Raw genomic sequence first — 21495 nt, 5'->3', positions numbered from 1 at the left:
GTGTGACCCAAAAAGAAAAAAAAAAAAGAAAGGGAGAAGCCTCGTTCCGGAGTCTTTGCTTCTAATTTACTGAGAGCATTGAGTGTGCCGTGGGGACCACAAGAATAGTGACCGCTCTGGAACCCGCCTGCAACCTTTCTGTTCTAAAAATGTGTTTCCCTGTTCTTTTTTCCCTATTAAGAAAAAATCACGTCTTCAGACGACAGAAAAGATGGTTACTGAGGACATGGGTTTTCCATCTTCCATCCTGTTGCCTAGTTCCCAATGAAATTCTTTCCCTACCCTCCAAAATATTATTTATAAAGTTTCAAACACCAAACCCAAATGAAATGCATGAGATACACAACATGTGCAATGATGATTAATAGAGCACAATTAAAACTAAGTTAACCATTACATTTGAAAAATGGTTTTATAACCATTATAAACTCCTAAAAACCTTTAGTCCCCTAAATGTGGTCATTGCTACAAATAGTAAAATCCAAACTTCCAAAAATAAGTTTCATAGAAATACTACCCTTCTGGTGATTAAAATTGTTATTGCAAATAATTTGTATGGAAGTACTGACACTAACATTTTAATTTTGTTGTGAAAGGTAATACACGATTATACATATGTGTATAATTTATTTTGCTATCTACCTTTTTATTCAAACCCCTATAAAAAATTTTATATATGCATAGGATTACAATTTTCACATTGGATTAGTTTTTTAATCAGTATAACCAGATCAAGAGTCACAAATAGTCATACACAGCAAAATCTCACTTTAAAACACCCTGCAATCTGTACCTTTCATTCTCTGATATTCCGAGTACACAGTCTGGATGAACCTCTTTCAGCAAACCTTTTTCTATTTATTAGTGGATGATAGTAGAGATTCTCTGAATCTTTTTTGTTTACTTTAGGACCATACCCAGCAATACTCAGTGTTTATTCCTGGCTCTGTCCTCTGGGGTCAGTCCTGGCGGTGCTGGGGGGGGGGGCCATATGAGGTCCCGGGGATGGAATCTGACTGGCCACGTGGAAGGCAAGTGCATTAGCCCTTGTATGACCTCTCTGAATCATATTTCTCAGAGTCAAGTACTAAATTATTTTCACCGAAATGAAAAAAAAAACAAAACTGCATGCCTACATAAATCTATCCTAAAAAAACCAAAGGACATGACAGCAAGTTTAAAATTAATTTTTATTTAAGTGTACATAATATATAAAAATTTGATTCATGAAAAATATGCCCATGTTAAGTTACTGAAAGATCACAAATACTATAATGCTCTGAATCCCATTTACCCAATACTGTGAATCCTTTTGGTCCCTGGTCTGTCTCTGTTTCCTCTTCTAATACCGGATGTAGAACATAATTGCTCCCATGGGGAGGATGGAGAAGCCAAAGGTCCTGGGGAGACCAGTCTCGTAGCATTATGACTGTGGCATTCGGACGTGAATGAGAGTCACCCAAACGAGAACCTCCCGAAGTTCTGTTATTCTGTACCAGCTGCACCAGTTACTAAACCATTTCAGAGTCCGATCAGCTAACATTAGTAGCCAGCTTCCAATTTCCACTCTCTAAAATATTTCTCCATGGTGCTCCTAGAATTAAAGGTGCCAACATTCACAGTCGGTATGATTTTCTTCGGCTTCAGCCACTGAACAAAACGTTTCATTTCTGTGTAGCTGCTGTGTTCACTGTAAGGGATTCCTATGATTCAAAAGAAAAAGATATTACCTACTAAACATAAAATTGAATTTTGAAAACAGCACAAGCCCAAAATAAAAGCACAAAGAAAAAGCAATCTGGGATATATTTGTCAAACTCCCTTGTGCTGAGAAATAGAATTTCTCAGGAGAAAAGCTGTTAATACCTTTTACAGTTAACAAAGAATAAAAGCAATAAAATGACTCAAAAGATTTCTATTACTTTTTATGGAAATACTAAGATATATATTTTAAAAGGCTCTTATTTATAATGTTTTTATTCTTCTTAAAATAATTCTTCCCTGAAAGGTCTTGACATACTTATGGATTTCAAAAATCCCCAAGTATACATAAACATGAATACCTTCTTATTAAAATTTTTTAAAATTTATTTTTGCTCTTGAAGCACACATGGCAGTTACTCAGGGCTGATTCCTGTGCTCAGGCAGGCTCTGTCACTGCTGGTAGGCTCAGAGGACCCTACGGGGTGCCGGGGGTCAACCCAGTCATCCGTGGTCAAGGCAAATGCCCTTTCTGCTATTGCTCCGGCCTTAGTATTTGAACACTTCAAGCAGGAAACTCATTTTCAGAACAAGAAAGGAGTTCCAGTCCTCAAACACCAACACATACATCCGTCCCCCCCCAAAAAAAATCAGAAGAGGGACCTGGGAGATGGTTCAACAGGATGGATCACAGCTCTCCATGCGGAGGCATGAGATTCAATCCTTGGCACTGCATTCTCCCACAAGTGGGAGCACCCCTCTGAGCACTGAGTTGGGAGTAGCCCCAGTGCACTAGGTGTGGCCCCAAACAAAACCAAGCAAATAGAAAACAAAGTTAAGTCCCCCCCAAATTCAACTCTCTTCTTTATTGTGTATCATATACAACAGAGATAGGAAGAAAAGGTCCTGTTATGAGTAACGTAGGTTCTTTAGAAAGCCAAGTGCCACAATAAGCCGGCTCCTAAGGACACTGGCACACTTCCTCCAGCAGAGGGAATGCCACCAGGTCTGCCTCTCTGGCCTTCACTGGTGACCCCAGGATCCCTCCCTTTCAGCCGCAGGGTTCAGTGGAATATTGCACATCCAGGATTAGGCCAAACATCCCTTCAAGAAGACCTGCAGTATTTATTTGTGGTATATATAAAAAAAAAAACCCACAGAAGAATACTATCCATGGCCAGAGAAAACAGGAGTTAGGAGGGCTGACACAAGTGTGTGTGGGGCAGAGGGTGGGTAAGATAGAGAAGAGACCAGTATGGCAATAATAGCTGGGAATGATCACGCTGGACAAGATCTGAGGGTTAAAAGTAGGTAAGGGATATTCTTGATAACCTTTCAGTAACATTTTTGCAAAGCACAATACCCAAAAGGCAGGGGGGAGGGGAGGAAAGGGGGGAGAGAGAGAGAAGAGAGAGAGAGAAAGAGAGAGGAGAGAGAGGGGAGAGAGAGAGGAGAGAGGAGAGAGAAACAGAGAGGAGAAAGGAGAGAGAGAGGGGAGAGAGAGGGGGGAGAGAGAGGAGAAAGGGGGAGAGGAGAGAGAGAGAGGAGAGAGAGAAAGGAAAGAGAGGGGAAAGAGAGGAGAGAGAGAGGGGAGAGAGAGAGGGAGAGGAGAGAGAAAGAAAGGAGAGAAAGGGGAAAGAGAGAGGAGAGAGAGGGGAGAGAGAGGGGAGAGAGAGGAGAGAGAGGGGAGAGAGAAGAGAGAGGGGAGTGGGGGAGAGAGAGAGGGGAGAGGGGGAAGAGAGAGGGGGAGAGAGAAGAGAGAGGGGAGAGGGGGGAGAGAGAAGAGAGAGGGGGAGAGAGAAGAGAGAGAGGGGAGAGAGAGAGGGGAGAGGGGGGAGAGAGAAGAGAGAGAGGGGAGAGGGGGGAGAGAGAAGAGAGAGAGGGGAGAGGGGGGAGAGAGAAGAGAGAGGGGGAGAGAGAGAGGAGAGAGAGAAGGGAAAGAGAGGAGAGAGAGAGAGAGAGGAGAGAGAGAGAAAATAAAAGTGTCTGCCATAAAAGCAGGCAGGGGGTGGGGGTGATGGGAGGGAGCCTGGGACACGGTGCTGGGAAATGTACACTGGTGGAGGGGTGGGTGTTGGAACACTGCATGAGTGAAATCCAATCATGATCATGAACAGCTTCATAAGGGTCTATCTCACAGTGAGTCAATAGCAAAGTTGAAAATAAAATAGAAGACCTGCAGAGTCCCCTGGACACCAGTGATCCCACACATGAGACCCCCTGTATGCCACATCCTATCCACACCTCTGCTCTCCTTGGTATCACTTTACAAGCTCTGAAGATATGATTTTGGAGCACTTGAAGCAATTTGAAACTCTTGAATTGTTAAGGCTTCTCTGTCCCCTTTCTTGGATCTTAATTTTACAAAGCTTTTTTTTTTTTAAAGTAAAGTAATTAGGCTGGATCGATAGCACAGCAGGTAGGGCGTTTGCCTTGCATGAGCCTGACCCGGGTTCGATTCCTCCGCCCCTCTCAGAGATCCCAGCAAGCTACTGAGAGTATCTCGTCCGCACGGCAGAGCCTGGCAAGCTACCCGTGGCGTATTTGATATGCCAGAAACAGTAACAACACGTCTCACAATGGAGACGTTACTGGTGCCCACTCAAGCAAATCGATGGGGTGACAGTGACAATGACAATTATACGCATTACAAGTAAACAACTGAGTCACTATACCATATATCGAAATGTTTCCTTTGGTCTGAGGTGTAACATCTGCCATACTGGTTAACTTATTAGAATGTGTCCATCCTGTTGGTCGAAAAGCCAAAATCTGATCATATTTGCCATCAAATCTCTTCAAATGTTTCTGTAAGCCCTGTTAAATGAAAGTAAGATACTTATTTTGTGTTTGGTGAAGACAGGTTATATGAAATAAACAGAATGATTAAAGATGTTACATCAGCATAGTCAGAGGGAATTTTCATTTGGCAAGCAGTAGCGGGCAACTGAACTACTGCTCTGATTTCAAAACCATAAAGTGACTAGGAAATAAAAATATTTTTCCCTGTAGTCAACTAAAATCACACAAGCTTATGTTTTGTTTTTTTTCTGAAGGGAAGATGAGATATCCAGGGGCCAAAGAGATAGGACAGCAGGTAGGTGGAATGCTTCATTACATGCAGCTGACCCAGATTCAATCGCCGGCATTCCATATGGTCCCCCCAAGCCCCTCCAGGAGAGATACCCGAGCACAGACCCAAGAGTAAGTAAGCACTGAGCACTTCTGGGTGTGTCCCCCCCAAGGCGTCTGTAAACATGAGCTATATATGGAAAAATTAGAATTCAGATAGCTACTTCAAAAAACAATAATCCCTTTGGGGCTGGAGCTATAGCACATCGGGTAGAGCATTTGCCTTGCATAGGGCCGACCTGGGTTTGATTCCCAGCATCCCATATGGTCCCCTGAGCACCGCCAGGGTAATTCCTGAATGCAGAGCCAGGAGTGACCCCTGTGCATTATCGGGTGTGACCCAAAAAGCAAAAAACAATAATCCCTTCAAGTGCTACCACTATTTGGAAATAACATAAACTATTAGGATGTCAGAGGCATTAATATTAGTACTGGCAGACATCAATCCAAATATAGACCCACGCACATGGAACAATAGAGCACTGACTCACATAAAGAAATGCTTTTGACTTCAGAGAGGGCTAGAGAGAGCTCAAAGGCCTGGAGCACAGGCGCAGTGTGCACTAGATCCAGTTCCATCACTGATACCTCTCGGCCTCTCCCTCCAAACCAGGGGTGTGGCCTGGGGGCCCCCAGTATGGCCCAAACAGCACCATATCCCAGGGCCCACAGCACTGAGCCATCAGCCTACACAGCTTGGCAGAGCAACCAGGAGGTTCCTAACTCCCAGACCCACCCCAGCATTACTTGGGAGGCCCAAATCACAAAACAAAACAAACACAGCACACTCTGCACAGACATGCATTTTATTTCCTACTATTATTTTTAAACTTTCGTGTTACACACAGCCATGCTAAGGGCTCACTCCAGGCTGTGTTCAGGGGTCACTCCTCGTGAGCTCAAGGACCATATGGATCGAAACTGGATCAGCTGCGTGCAAGGAAGACGCTCTACCCGCTATCTCTCTGCCCCCTTTATTTTATTTTACTCTTAAATTTTTGAGCCACTCCTAGCAATGCTTGGAGTGAGGCTGGGGGGCGCCAGGAGGGCTTATGCAGTGCCAGGGCACAAATGGGAGTCTTTATAAACTACAGGAAATATTCACGTACAGATACCAGGCAATGGGCTAATATCTAAGAAATAGAATCCATAAAACTCAACAACCACAAAAACAACCCGTCAAAAAAGTAGGGAGAAGAACTGAAAGGACACTTTCCCAAAGAAGTCAGGTAAGACAGACAATGGGCATATGAAAAATACTCATCACTGAAGTCATGAAATTTACTTATAAGTGGACGGACATGGAGGTCCATTTCACTAAGCGAAATGAGTCAGAAGGAGACGGACATAGAATGACTGCACTCATTTGTGGAATGTAAAATAATATAGTATGAGTCTAACATCAAAGGTCAATAGAGACAAGGGTCAGGAAGATTGCTGCACAGTTGGAAGCCTGCCTCATTCACGGGACAGAGGAGGGATCACTAAGTCAATGATGGTTTGAGGGACTGTGGGATGGGAGAGGTGTGCTGAAAGTAGATAAAGGACCAAACATGATGACCTCTCAATATCTGTGTTGCAAACCATGATGCCCAAAAGTAGAGAGAGAGTAAGAAGGGCATTGTCTGCCATAGAGGCAGGGGTGGGGTGGGGTGAGAGTGGGGGGAGGGATACTGGAGACATTGGTGGTGGAAAATGTACACTGGTGGAGGGATGGGTGTTTGATCATTGTAAGACCGAAACTCAATTATGAAAACTTTGTAAGTGCATCCCATGGTGATTCAATAAAAAATATATATATAAAAAAAGAGAAAAATATTCATCATTATTTATTCTCAGGGAAATGCCAATCAAAACTACCATATGGGAGCACAAAAGTTGGTAGGCATGTGAAGGAAGATAAATTGATTCAGTCTTTATGAAAACCAGTAAAGAGGTTTCTTAAAATTCCAAAACAGACCTAGCAATTCCTCTCCTGGGTATCTGCTGGAAGAACACACACAAAAAACTAATCCAGAAAGATACTGACACTTCCCTGTACACTGGCAGTGAATTTTGCAACAGCCCACATACAAAAGCAATCCAAGTGCTGAACTGTTCTGAGTGGTGAGGTTTGATGGATACCACTGCTAGGAATCAAAAAAGTTAGTAAGTGGAATAAATCTGAGCATCTGAATCAATGCAATAACGCTCAGCAGCAAATGCATCTTAGGTTATGCCTCAGCACCATCGCTGGATCTTCTTCTTAGGATACACTCGTCATTTCATTTAATTCACACAAGTAAAATCCCAACATGTATCAAAGCATGAGGGTTAACAGTAATATAAGATTAATATTAATAAAGAATAGAGCTGAAGAAAAGTAAGAACACCTAAGATTCCTGTGCCTGTTCCCCCTACTCACTCAGGAAGAAATGAAAAACGATCTTCAATGCAGGTGTGAATGACCAGAGCTAGCTGGCATGCAATTTTCTAGTTCTTAAACTCCCAGTAGGTATATAATTTAATGTTTACAACTACGCACTATGCACTACACACTTGTGTGTGCATGCATGCATACACACACACAGACACACACACACACACACACACTTACTTAAAAACAGCAAATATTCCCCTGGAAAGATATTTGAGGGCCAAGTTCACTACAACTTAATTTCAAATGCAGACAGAATGAGATTCTAGTTAATATTCGTTAGGTTTGGGTTTCTTGTTCAACCTCAAAAGAGATAACTCCTGATGCTTACCTTAAAATTAATATGCATCATTGGGAGAAGGTGAACCAGGGAACTGCTCATATCAGTTGTGATGAGGGAATTCATTTCTGGTATATTGAGGCACTGTAATGTTTTATACTTTTCTTGGCACATTCCCACTTTTGAACCTAAAACATCAGCAATGGCTATAGGCAAAAAAGAGGTTTAAGATTGCAAGATTATAGGTTTTACATTTTTTTTTAAGTTACAGCTTTATCACTTTTTAAGAGAGAAATCACTTTCTACTCTTGTCATCTTAAAAAGGCTGCATAATTCTGTGGTATGTTGGCTGTGTAAATTTTGAAAAATAAAAAAAAATCATTTTAAAACATACAGTTCTTGAAAAGCTGCAAAAGATGTACAGAATGAGGGTAGAGGAAGAGCAAAAACCTCGTTTGGAAATGTTAACCCCTTTCTCACCTCTTATCTTTGCTACGATTGTTTAGACAGGTGACTCTGTTGGTGCTGGTGTGAGTCTGTGAGAAAGAGACCAGGTGTGTGTATGTATGTGTGTGAGACCCAGAGTGTAGGTGTGTGTGTGTGAGACAGAGATTAAGTAAATGGATATGTGTGGAGACCAGGGAGACCAGGGTGTGTGTGTGTGTGTGTGTGTGTGTGTGTGTGTGTGTGTGTGTGTGTGTGTGTATGAGGGGGGGAGAGGGGGAGGGAAACAGGGAGGGAGAGGTAAAGAGAGCGAGCACAGGTGTGTGTGTCTATGTGAGGAAAGGGGGGTGAGAGAGAGAGAGAGAGAGTAACAGAGAGAGAGAGAGAAACCATGTATCTATGTGTGCACGTGTGTGTGTGAGTGAGTGTGTGTGTGTGTGTGTGTGTGTGTGTGTGTGTGAGAGAGAGAGAGAGAGAGAGAGAGAGTGAGAGAGCGACCAGTGTGTGCAAAGGCCCTACCAGTTAGACCATAGCTCTGGTGATCACTTCTGATCTTTAAAATTTGATAATATGTAACAAAAATGGAAAGTATTTTACAAAACAGTACAATACTATTTACATAAACTAAATAAGAAACTATTCTTTAATCAATTGATTATTATCAAGAATATAGTGATATAACATGATCAGCCTTCAAACTTTGTTAAGATACTAAGGTAGCTCGGACATTTTCTGTATAAACAAACTTTATTCTAAAATTATTTAATTTTGTAAAATAAAGACTACCATAATAAACACACTTATCAAAGTCTCCATTAATTGAAGCCTTTCAAAGTTGAAGGGAGCCCAACTCTATGAAATCTCCATTCAGCTTCAAAGGTAAAAGTCAACCATTTCAGGAAGTAATTATCAAGTGCAAGTACAAAAGCTGGGAGGGCTTTATTCAAAAAAGAAGCTAATCTTTATAATATATTAATGTGAATTAGATCCAGCTCCCACCTACCGAGGAAGACTTTCTCTTTTCCAATAGAGTAAGTGCCACAGACAACCAGCACACGTGGGTTTAGAGTTACGGTCTCAAAGGCGGTGTTGATGGCGAACTGGATAACCTCTTGCTGAGAGGGAAAGGCGTATTCTGGGCTACAGTAGCTGTCAGGCGGATATATGGAAAGAACAAAAACGTCATAGAATTAAGCATAATAGCATTAAGACAGATGCTATTTTTAAAATAACCCAGCAGAATTGTACACAATGGTGGCAAGATGTATTAATGCCATTGATAATATCTCACAGGAGGTGCTCACATTATGTGCTACCAGGTACTGATGATTTCTGGTGGAATGTTCTAATATTTCAATATATCTCTTCCGTTCTATTTCTTTGATCACAACCAGAAAAAGAAATTAACTTTTTCTCTCAGAACTATACAGTCAGATGCACTAACTATTGAATTATAAACATCAATGTCACTTGTTTTAGCCCCAATTATTATGGAAAATACCACTGATCAGGATTAATTTTGGAATACAGAACTATCTTAATAAAAAAATTATAAAACTAACAAAACTCAACAAGAATCTAGTGAAGCAGTTTTAAGTGAAAATCTAATATTTATGGGCTGAGAGACAGTACAGTGAGTAGGGCGCTTGCCCTGCAGGCAGTTGACCTGGGTTTGAGCCCCTACATCCCGTGTGGTCCCCCAAGCACCACTTGGAGTGATTTCTGAGTGTAGAATCAGGAGTAATCCCTGACCATCGCGAGATGTGGCCCCAAAATAAAAACAAATAATGAAAGCTAATATTTGATATTTTCCACCTAGAAGACAGTTACATATAATTTTATATATAGTAGGCAACAGAGCCAGTTGGGCCCACATCACATAAAAACACAATAAAAAATTAAGCTTGACACCATTATCTATATATAATTTAGACAAAAACTAAGTACTCTCATTTGTTTTTTTTTTTGTTTGGTTTTTGGTTTTTGGGCCATACCTGGCAATGCTCAGGAGTTAGTCCTAGTGGGGCTTGGGAAACCATATGGAATGGTAGGGACTGGACTCAGGTAGGCTCTGCGCAAGGCAAGTGGTCTCCCCACTGTACTATCTCTCCATCTCAAAACTAAGTACTTTTTACTAAAAAGGTTGTGAGGCACAAACTGCACTGTACTGTAGCACTGCCGTTCTGTTATTCATTGATTTGCTCGAGCAGGCCCCAGTAATGTCTCCATTGTGAGACTTGTTACTGTTTTTGGCATATTGAATACTCCACGGGTAGCTTGCCAGGATCTGCCGTGTGGGCAAGATACTCTTGGTAGCTTGCCAGGCTCTCCGAGAGGGATGAAGGTACAAAGAAATATTTCCCCCTTCAATTTTCAAAATTGTTTTTGATGGTTTCCCAGTAGAACAGAAAAAAAATTTAGTTCTTTCTCCTATAAATACCCACAAAGAAATTAGAATTGTATGCAAAATAAATAGAACTAAACAGAAAATATTTATTAAACATTCTTAATTTATCTTGGATTTAAAGTACATATAAAAGAATTGGAAACATTGGCTATCGTGTTCAAAACTGAATAATATGATCATCTTTTGCTAAAATACGCCAATTAAATTGGTTAAAAAAAGCCAATTAAATTGACTTCCTGAAACAGGTTGAAAAGTTCACAGAATTTCTAACAAACTGATAAAGTATTTTTAAAATATAGAATTAAAAGACAATGATTTATATCATTATGTTTCTAACACTGAGAAATTCAAAACTGTCACTTACAAACAATCTTTTGAGAACGAACAGAGTAATTTTGAATACTGTGAAACAGAAAACATTTGAGTCTGTGTTCTCCATGGATACACTCAGTAGCTGGTCTCTGAAAGGATAATCTAAAATGGTATCTTCTAAAACTCTGCCCCATCTTTTCAAAATTTTTTTGTTTCAATCACAAGATTTTTACATAAACTCCACTTTCAAAAGATAATCAAAAACGTTTTGAGCCACAGTCAGTTAAGACCTGGGTTCCCAAATCTGTTCTTAGGTATATTTCTTCCTTTACAAAAACCTTAAAATAATTGACAATATATGTCATCCCCCTGAGGCCCTACCTAACACACAGGAAGAACTCCTAAGCCAGTGCAGAAAGGCAGCGAACACACAAAGAGGGCTTACGTGGTATCCAAATAAAGCGTGTGGACTTTCTGGGTAGCCAGCAGAGACCGTTCCATGGAGGGGTCAGCTCTGAAGTCCCCCGTGTGCAAGATGACAAGGCCATTAGGAAGATGAAAAAGGATCATGACAGCACCTGGACAGCTGAACACAAACATTTCAGAGGAGCTTTTTGAAGTCACTGTTCTTGACAATTTTATAATATTGTGCTTTACAGCTGTGTAATACTGTCAATGATAAAGTTTCATGTCGACGACATTCCAGCACCATACCCCCCACCAGTGTCCATTTCCCTCCACTACTGTCCCTTGATCCCACCATAATATCCCATCCTAACGCAGCTTACTTCAGCATCCAAAGGACACTCTGTCAGCTGACCACAGAGCGCGTTATCCTCCAGAGGCAATGTAGCACTTTCGGTTTTAGTTTGTGGCTTTCTGGGTCACGCCCAGCGATGCTGAGGGGTTACTCCTGGCTCTGCACTCCAGAATTACTCCTGGCGGTGCTTGGGGGACCATATGGGATGCCACGGATCAAACCCTGTAGGTCGTGTGCGAGGCAAGTGCCCTTCCTCTGCACTATCACTGTGGTCCCCAATATAGCACTTTAACGTTAGGACTTTGACATCAATTAAAGGGAAAGAAAAAAAGAAAAGAAAGGCAGGGAAGGATTGACTCCTTAAGCCAGCCGCATTCCCGGGAAAGGCCTCTCCTTAAGCCTAGCCCTGGTTGGCCTTTGGGAGATCTGTTCGGAGCCATCCTCAGAGCTACTGGTAAGAGCCTGAGGTGATGAGCCTGGAATTCCCAGAGAAAAATCTTCGTGCTACCAGTGTTATCTATGGTGAAAGCTCTGGCTTTTGCTCAGGGGACTGGAGTTTGAGTAACGGAGGTCAGTCCCGTGCGCTTCCTGCGTTAAAGACCGACCCGCAAGAAAAACCAGTGAAAGCGAAGCTCCAGTGTGCAGTTCCGGTGACGTCCCTTCCTGTGTGCAGCTGGGAGAAGCACTTGATGGGGACCCCTGAACACCTGTCCGGGGGCTCTCCTTTTGTCCTTGCTTCTGTGTCCTGCTGTCCTTTGCTGACATGAGCCTGCATTCTCTTGCTGAGATAATCTACCCCGCTAGGAAGATAACGATAGTCTTTCTGGGTCTTGTAAATCCTGCCCCACTGAGCCATCACTTAAAGGTGGTCCGAGTCAACTGCCTGACACCTGGAGTCTGGAAATGACTGACAGACACACCGAACTTTCATTATGAATTCCAGCACGGCACCGGAAGCAATGGTATTTGTCGTCTAAAACCATCCCCTTACCCCCCTACTTCAAACCTTCAGATCTCAGTGATTTTACCAGGAAGTTATATCCACATTCAATACGACAAAATCTTCAGAAAAGAGAAAGGGGAGGAATACATCATGAAACCAATCTTTTATGAATATCAAAATCAGACAAAAGCATTATTTAACACTCCAGAACAATACCCATGATGAAAATAGACTCGACATTATTTCGAATAGAAAGGTTCTTAAGTAACCATGCCAAGGCATTTTTTCCTTTGACATACTTGTAAAAGGCTATTATTAAAGTGACTTACTGATTAGCATCAAGTAGAACAACACTGACACCATTCACTATACATTCGGTGTTCATTGGCAATGCGTGGATATATTGTTCTTGCACATGAAGTTTGCTCTTCAATAAGTTGCCAGTTATCTGAAAAACAGAATGTTCTTGTGGCTGACAGAGAAAAATCCTAACGGCTTCTATTGTATCTAGCTTAGATCATGAGCATCATAGAACCTGAGAACGGAGTACCTATTCTCTCACTAATACTCATGCCAGCCTTTCAGAACATCCTGAAAAGACCATTACTTAGACACTGTCTCCTGTGCCTCACCTAAGATGTCCTTCATTCCAGCCGATAGAAAAACCCTCAGTTCTGGCCCTGGTCAATTCTGCAAGATTATTTTCTGTCATTTCCTGTCTCCTGGTTAGCGGTTCTGAATTCTCCCAATGCATCTGGCATGGCATGTCACCTGTGCGTGCCCCCAATACTATCTCTCCATCCTCTTGGAATATTTTCCTCCCTTTTTCTCTGCGTGCTTCTGGAATAGGACAAAACTGTTTCAAGCCAGGCCCAGCCATCATTTGCTCTGAGATAGGAGGCATATCTCCACGGAGACAAAGAAGATAATTCAAGCACACTGTGAGGATGAAATGGAATCTGAGCCCAAACCCTCAGGAGAAGCATTAGAATGTTTGACTTTCAGGACTTACTTTAAGGTATCTCTTCTGCCACAAAGTTTTCCCCGACCCTCTTCGAGACACAGTGAAGCATTCTCTTCTCAGTTCTCATTTCCCACCACAGACCATCCCTCAGTGCTGTTAACTGATAAAGACTTCCCCTGAAGTCTCTGGAATTGTGGAGTTAAGTATTCTGTGTGAGGCTCTTTGAGATCCTCAACAAATATGGATTGGAAGAAACTTAGGTCCAGTACACTCGGCAGCACTAGATCTATTATTTCCACACAAGAAAGCCTATTTCAAAGACCTACTGTCACTACGTGCAGTGACTCAATTACTTTTAGGCTCCGAGTATCCAACTGATTTTACCTTTTCAAGAAGAATGACTGCTCTTGCTGTCACTGGAGTTAGTCTTTCAAAACCAGTCGCTTACTCACTGCACCATGCAAGTGTGGAGTGCATTAGGGATGCAGAGGGGAGGCCACTTACCTGGCTGCAATAAACTGGAAAGGTGAAGGCTTTAGACAAGCCAGCATAGTGATCGGAGTGAAAGTGTGTGAGAAAATAGGCTGTGCAGCCTTCAATCGGTCCATATTGAAAGGCGTCCACTGAGAATCCAGTTCCTACAGAGACAATAACGGCCTGGCAGCTTGAGCAACAGCCAGCAAAGGACAAGACAGCCAATCTGATGAAAACTCCAGACCCCTCTCACATTTTCACATCTCAATTTCAACTTAACTCTGTTTGCCATTTTTTTTTTTTTTTTTTTTTTTTGCTTTTTGGGTCACACCCAGCGATGCTCAGGGGGTTACTCCTGGCTTTGCACTCAGGAATTACTCCTGGCAGTGCTTGGGGGACCATATGGGATGCCGGGGATTGAACCCGGGTCGGCCGTGTGCAAGGCAAATGCCCTACCCGCTGTGCTATCACTCCAGCCCTCTGTTTGCCATTGTTGCTGTTGTTGTGTTATTTTGGGGGGGAGGGGAAGGAGTGAGGGGCACACCCAGTGGTGCCCAGGGCTTACTCCTGGCTCTTCACTCCGGGATCACTTCTGGAGAGGCTTGGGGGGGACACTACAGAAACTGTCCCTGGGGAGTAGGGAGGGAAATACTGCTATACTTCCAAGGGGGCAAAAAGGGTTGAAGACATAAATAATGTGAATTTTGCCATAGATCGGTAGCCTGCTAACATGCCATAATAGGAGAGTGGATAAAAAGAATTGCGATTATTTTGTATTTCATAGTGGGGTGAGGGCAAGGATGTAGGCAGGGGAAGGAAACAAGCAAAATGATTATCTCAAAGTTTCTAGAAAAGTAGTAATGGGGTGGGGTTGGGTGGGGGGATTATGGAACAGATTTGAAATATATTCATGAAAGAAAAACCCAGATGTGTTACTAGTGATACATAATAAGCAGAAGTCCACAACTTAAGAGGTTTATTAACACAGATAATTCTATTTAGGCCCACTTAAAATGCAAAAATTAAAAATAATTATCGAAAGCAAAACTAGTACTATAGTATATATAAATGTTATTCTTTACACGAATATTTTGAACAAACCATAGAAAAACATTTAAAACATCTGAAGCCAAGTGTATCTGGGCAGTCTTGAGAAGAGTTAATGGTTTCTTCACTAATAAAATTCATTTCACGACAGCTATAACTCATCTATAAAGTTCTGAGAAACTACAACACGAAAAGGGTAAGACACAAGTTCATTAATATGGTTAAAATATAGGACATCCCAAGCCTGGTGACACCCAGTGATCCCAGGATGTTCCCAATCCCCTCCCCAGCAACTAATCTCATTTTCAGAGCTGAGTTGTCATGGGGACAGCCAGACCCTTTACTCTATGAACAAATGAATAAAAGAAGAGCCTGAGAGACAGGACAGGGTGAAGGGGCTTGTCTCACACACAGCCCACCCAGGATCAATCCTGGGTACCACATACGGTCCCTGAATTGCCAGGAGTGATCCCTGAGCACAAAGCCAGAAATAAACCTTGAGCACTGCCAGTTGTGGCCTAAGAACAATACCTGGCATGGATTATGACATATAAAACCTGCAATATCTTCCCCGCCTAAACTATTCAGCACTTTGCATTTTTCTAAAGTGATCAGGGAAAGCCTTTGATTAGAGTCTTACCTCCTTCCGGATTATGCTGATCTTTACTGATCTTTGTCAAATGTGTAATCTACCTAACTAGTACAATATCCTGCATCCAGAAATATTAGTAAGAGTTTCCTGAATTAGGGGGAAACGCCCTCCCCTCCTCCATTGTATTATAGGCCAATGAAGTATTATGAAGAGTAAAGGAAACCCCAAAATTGTTTTGTACTCACATACACAATAGACGCAATGACCGCGACATTTAAAAAACTCGGTTAAATGGAACATCGACAGTTCAACTTACCAGGTATTTTCTTATAGAACGGACATGTTCTTTTTCTTAATTCTCCTGTGTTATATGACTCTGCGGTTTTCATGTTCCTTCTCTGTGGTCTGCCACAAGTTGATTTTATCTGAACTTTGTCTTTGCCTAAGCTGACTGCTTCTAATTCTGCCTCGTTCATGAGGTGATCTGACTTCTGATTCTCTCTTCCTGGTACCAAATCTGACTTTTTCCGTCTCTTTCTCTGACGCTGCAGTCTCTGATTAGATAATTCCAGGCAACTCTCATTTAAATTCTTTGCATCAAACTCTATGTCACTTAAAGATTTTTCTGCTTTCCTCTTGTACTGCCGAGATCTCTTTTCATTCGGACTCGCCACTGGATCTGAGTTCCTCCCTTCGAAGGCACTTTCCCCTGGCACTTGCTCTTCTTTCTTTTTGGGTGGTAACCCAAAATAAACACCGATATCCATCTGCTTCATCGCCTTAGTCGGTTGGTCTGCTGCTGCCTTACCAGAGGACAGTATCTGCAGAGACTTAGAAGCAGTAGGTGTGCTCGGAAGTTTCTCTCTACTTGAGGCTGGGACTTTCCTATTCTGCACACCGTCTACTGCCTTCCTGCAGGAACATGCTGAAGTACTGTTCTTAGTACTGAAGGGTTTACTTGGCGACTCTCTAATTCTGCTTTGGGTTGGAGGGAAAGACTGACACCCTCCTCCCTGGCTTTCAAAGGCCATTTCACTCTTAAGTAAGGGGAGAGAATGCTGATTGTCATCAGCTGATTCTCTAATTGCCTGTTTCTGTTTATTTGATTGAGGTGAGGGAAATTCTGCTGTTTTTGTTCCAGTGGTTTGATACTGAGAATTAAGACCCCTGACTAAGGCCGCTGGAAACGACAGAAAATCCCCTTCCGTCTCTGCTGGGTCATCACCCTCACTTTGGAAAAGAAGTGGAGACGAATCAATTCGAGTATTGCATTTAGACAAGCCCTGATTGCATTCATTCTCATTTAAGAAGCTGTTCACCTCTGGGGGGCTCTTCTCTTGGTCCAACAGTAAGGGACACGGGAGATTTTTAAGCCAAGGAGAGCCGTTATCTTCTAGGTCATCATCTTTAGAGCTTTCCGTGAAGAACAGTTCCTGTTGGGAATCATCCAACTTCCTAGTGATCTCGTCGGCTTCCTCCTCACTTTGAAGAGGCGAATAGGAAATTTCATCGTTGCTAACATCCTTTTCTAGCAACGGTGCATTTCTCTGTTGTGAGTTGTGTGGGCTGTCTACTTCATCAGCAAGCCGCCAACCAACTCCGCTCCGTTTGTCATTATTAGCAAGTTCTGTAAACAGGGGAATCTGTTGGGGTCTTGGGCTGTTTGTCAGAGAAGAAAGTTTCTCAGCTGCAGACGGAGATCTCACGCCCGGTGGTGTCACCCTTGAGGAAGCAGCTAGGACGTTTTTGACGTCCTCAGTTTGTTTCTGACACAGAGACCATTTTTCCTCAAAGCTACAAGGCAAGTCCGGGTCAGTGTGGTTGGAAGCAAGGGTGGCCAGGTGCGAGGAGCTGCTGGGAGGACTTCGACTGGCCCTGCTTCGAGCCAGCAGGAAGTGAGTATATCTCTTGTAATGAGAAGGGATTGTCGAGGTACACAGAAGGCCATCAGGACACTCTAAAAAACGAAACAAATACAAAAGTGTTAGGGATTCAAACCCCAGACTAAGGTTTCAGAACACTGGCCAACACGCAGAGGAAAGTCGTTGTGGAAAGCCTATGAATCCTACTTGGAATCTTAAACATTTTTGGTCACCCTTTTGCCCAAGAAATGCAACACATGAAGGATGAGCAAGGCCATGCATTTCTCGAATTTGTTATTCGATTGGTTTTGAATTAAATTTTAGTTATTGCAGGTTCACAAGTCTTTCAGTGTGGCTAAATATTTTTTTTTGCAACCTTGACATTCAGTGAAACGACCTGATGTGGGGCCTTGAGCCCCTTTTTAAGTAACTAGACCATAGGTAGATTAAGTAGTTATCAAAATGTCAGCATTAAATAACGCTAACCCAGTACAGGTTTGCAAGGTGTAACTATTATTTTTAACTCAATTCAAAGTCTTTTTTTTTTTTTTTTGCTTTTGGGTCACACCTGTGTTGCACAGGGGTTATTCCTGGCTCATGCACTCAGGAATTACTCCTGCCGGTGCTCGGGGGACCATGTAAGATGCTGGGGATCGAACCCGGGTCGGCCATGTACAAGGCAAATGCCCTACCCACTGTGCTATTGCTCCAGCTCTCAATTCAAAATCTTTTCTGAAAAAATAAAATACTTTTAAAGATTAACAAAAGCCTTGGATCTGATTCAAAACATCCCCCCCAAAATAGCACTTCTTTTCCACGAATAACTCACAAATATGAGTTCCTTTAAAATGCACTTATTACACGAAATGTAACTTTAACAGGACTTTAAATTGACACCATCAGTTTCAGCAGCTGATGTGGGAGGCAATATAAAGAAAGACTGGTACTGCCCTCACAATAACGTTCTGTAAGCACCTCAGCATAGCCTCTTGTAAGTTAACTTTGGAGGTTGTCAAAACATGACTTTACATTGCAGGGCTTCTTTGCTTAAAGCCACTTAAAACCGCTTTACAAAACCGCTTTACAAAACAGTCTCTTCCTGAATGCAGTTCAAGAAGAGCCTATACAAGAATCTCTTCAATCAATGGAAAATGAAGAGAAAAAGATTGCTGAGAGATGGTTTCTTCTAAAATAACATTTTAGACTACATTCATTTGTGAGATATTAGATAGACAGATAGATAGATAGATAGATAGATAGATAGATAGATATAGATAGATAGATAGATAGATAGATAGATGAGACTAGTATCCAAGGTAAAGGTAAACAGGGGTCAAAAAGACAGGTCAATGGTTGGAAGCTAGCCACAAGAGTGTGTGGGCAGTGAAAGTCACAGGTAAAGGGATATACCTGATAACCTTTCATTGTCTGTATAGCAAACCATAAGAGAGAGAGAGAGAGAGAGAGAGAGAGAGAGAGAGAGAGAGAGAGAGAGAGAGAGAGAGAGAGAGAGAGAGAGAAAGAAGTGCCTACCATAGTGACCAGGCGGTTGGACAGGGTGGGGGGACAGGAGGGAAACTGGGACCCTGGGACCATTGGCGGTAGGAAAAGTACAATGGTGAAGGGATGGGTGTTGGGACATTATATGACTGAAATTCAATCATGAACAACTTTGTGAATGTGTATATCACTGTGATTCTATTAAAAATAAATTAATTAATTTAAAAAGATAAAATAGCATTTTAATATGAACTGTCCACAATGGGACTCTCAACTTTTCTGATTTTCAAGCCACTTCAAAGCAAATCGCTAGTTAAGTCTTAGGGCTTTTACTTATTACACTTTTACAAGAAAGACAAATGCAAGTTTTAAAAAGTGACTTTGCATCTTCACTTTGATCTTCGGCCCAAGAGCCAGGGAGAGTGTTCAAAGGATTGCGTGCTTTGTACCAGGAGGCCTGGGTTTAATCTTAAGGACTAGGGTACTCTGAACAACACTGGAAATGACTCACCCCACCCCTCCCAACACATTGGGAATAGCCCCCCTAACCCTACGGAGTGTGGACCTACAGCTCTTGCCAGATAAAGGTAGCAATGACTTAAATCATTTAAGAAATAAAATGAGAAACTATAAAGTAAAAACTTTTTTTTTCTGAGTTATGGTTACTATGAAGAGCATATATACTATTTTTCTATTAAATTTTTTTTTTTCTGAAAATGTAGGATCTACTTTCCTCTCAGCTGTTGTTTGATGCACAGTGATTTATGTTACTGTTAATGCCGGGGTTTCAGATCACTACCTGTTTATCATCTTACCTATGTCAGAGGCAGGTGGAGAATCCAAACACTCAAAAACATGCCATCGAGGTGTCTGACCTAGCAATGAGGAAAAAGGCATCTGGCAGTTGGGGCAGTATCCATCATAAACTGGGCGACTCTTTGGTGTCGCTTGCTTGTTCCTGGGGGTCCGACGGTGCTTTCTGGGGGTGGTCTCCTCCTGCTGGGACTGTGGGATGCTGTCTTCACCACTACAATTTTGACCGGAAACTACTGAGTTCTCACTAATCGCCTCTCCCAAGCACATTTCCGGGACCTTCACAGTCTCTTGAGCATCTACCGGCCTTTTTTTATTTCTCTTTCGTTTCGATTGGTATGTCCCATCTGTTGCTTTTTCAACAGATTTTGAGATCTTCCCAGAGTTCTTGTTTGGGTGCACTGGTTTTGGTTTTCTTTTGGATTTATATTCCCAGATTTCTTCCTCTGAAGGAGAGTCTTCCAACATGGCAAAATAATTTTTTGTCATTAAAAAAGCACCAATCTTCTTGAGTCCACTTCTTATAAAGCGTTTTTAACGGAATTGTTTTGTTGAGAACAGAAAGGAAAACCAAAATGCCACTAATCTGTTGGAATCTGAACTTCCCGCAATGATTGTATTGACAAACTACAGACCTGATGGCTGAGAATAATTGTTGTTCCATTTATACAACAAAATTAAGAGGACCCACCATGGGGGGCGGGGGGGCAAGCCTTTGAGTTTTATATGGTGACTGTTACCTCATTCAGTGGAATCCTGATCTTTCCCACGATTTGATTCATAAAAATAAAAAATAAGAAAAAGTAACAGTCTGAAAATCAATCCCTCACGGGAAGTATTGTCTTAAGAGTGTAGTCTGTAGACAAAGTCTGAAAATAGGTTATAAAGCGCATGTCAGTTCTCTTTCAATTGGACAATGGCCCAAATAACTCACAAATCCCCAGTCTCTGTGCAATTGGCTCCTCAGGTTAGTCCAAACACTAAGAGGCGACCTTGTTTTACTAGTTCCACCATAATCAAAGGTGCAGGATTTGCAACAGGCTTAACCGCCCTTGATCTGTGACTCCTGGATATTCAACAGCGTCAGTTTCGGGCGTCTGTCCAACCTCCTCCTCCGGCAGCAATAAACCAACTGCACAATGAGCAAACACAAGTCAAATCATATGAAGTCGTGCTAGCACTGGGGCCACATTCCCAGGAGGGGGGGCTACAAGGGGGTCTGCCCTGGAGAGTGCCAGATGGCTCTGCACCAGCCTCAAACCCACGGAGAGTTGCCCCTGACACCTCCCCCAGCTTCTACCTTTGGGGGATAACCCGGGAGGCCTTCATTGGCTCAGAGTAGGGAGCCGGGAGGGGGGGGGGCGACCAGCACAGCCGGGTCCCCGCGCAAGGCCCCCACCCTCGGGAAAGCCCGGGGATGCTCCGCTGCCACCTGGCCCTGGCGCCCGGGCTCGGGGCTGCAGCTGCTTCCGATTCCCCCGGCCGGTCCCCTCCCCCCTCCCCCGCAGCCGAGGCATTCGCGCCCGCACTTTCAGCACGCGGGGGTGACGCCTTGCGGGCGCGAGGCGGCCGCTCGAGTGGCCTCCGGGCGTCCAGAGTTGTCCCGGGAGCACAACCCTCACGTCCCGTACCTTCCTGGTCTTGGCGGGAACGGCTTCCTGCGGGCGGGCCGCGCCGCCCTGTGTCGAATCGTGCGACCGCGGGCCTCGGGAGGCACCGTCACCCCACGCGCGCCCCGGGCGCTCCCGCGGATCGGTTGCATTTTTTTACTTTTGGGTTCTCCGACCCGCCAATTTCCAAAGCTTAGGGTGTGCGTGTATCTGGGTGCGAGGTGGGAGCCGGGGACCC

At 43.0% G+C, this 21495-nt stretch overlaps 1 protein-coding gene across 3 annotated transcripts; it reads right to left on the bottom strand.

Annotated features, from left to right (window-relative positions):
• Positions 1-1171: 1171 nt before the first annotated feature.
• DCLRE1A (DNA cross-link repair 1A) lies at positions 1172-21470 on the bottom strand. 3 transcript variants are annotated; one of them, XM_055119034.1, is made up of 10 exons: positions 21279-21470; positions 19650-20779; positions 15789-17429; positions 13864-13997; positions 12725-12843; positions 11138-11278; positions 8977-9122; positions 7581-7735; positions 4377-4518; positions 1172-1703 (listed from the first exon to the last, which is right to left on the bottom strand). In XM_055119034.1, the coding sequence occupies exons 2-10, from the start codon at positions 20134-20136 to the stop codon at positions 1543-1545; spliced, it is 3126 nt and encodes a 1041-aa protein (XP_054975009.1). In that variant the 5' UTR covers positions 20137-20779; positions 21279-21470; the 3' UTR covers positions 1172-1542. The 3 variants fall into 3 exon arrangements, with proteins under 3 accessions (XP_054975009.1, XP_054975010.1, XP_054975008.1); XM_055119035.1 differs by lacking the exon at positions 21279-21470 and adding an exon at positions 20948-21096; XM_055119033.1 differs by lacking the exon at positions 21279-21470 and having other exon boundaries at positions 19650-21077.
• Between the last annotated feature and the right edge of the window lie 25 nt (positions 21471-21495).

Source organism: Sorex araneus, chromosome 11, assembly GCF_027595985.1.
Source record: "Sorex araneus isolate mSorAra2 chromosome 11, mSorAra2.pri, whole genome shotgun sequence".
NCBI lineage: Eukaryota > Metazoa > Chordata > Mammalia > Eulipotyphla > Soricidae > Sorex > Sorex araneus.
The sequence above is the reverse complement of the archived record's forward strand: the minus strand, read 5'-3'. Positions and strand labels throughout refer to the sequence as shown.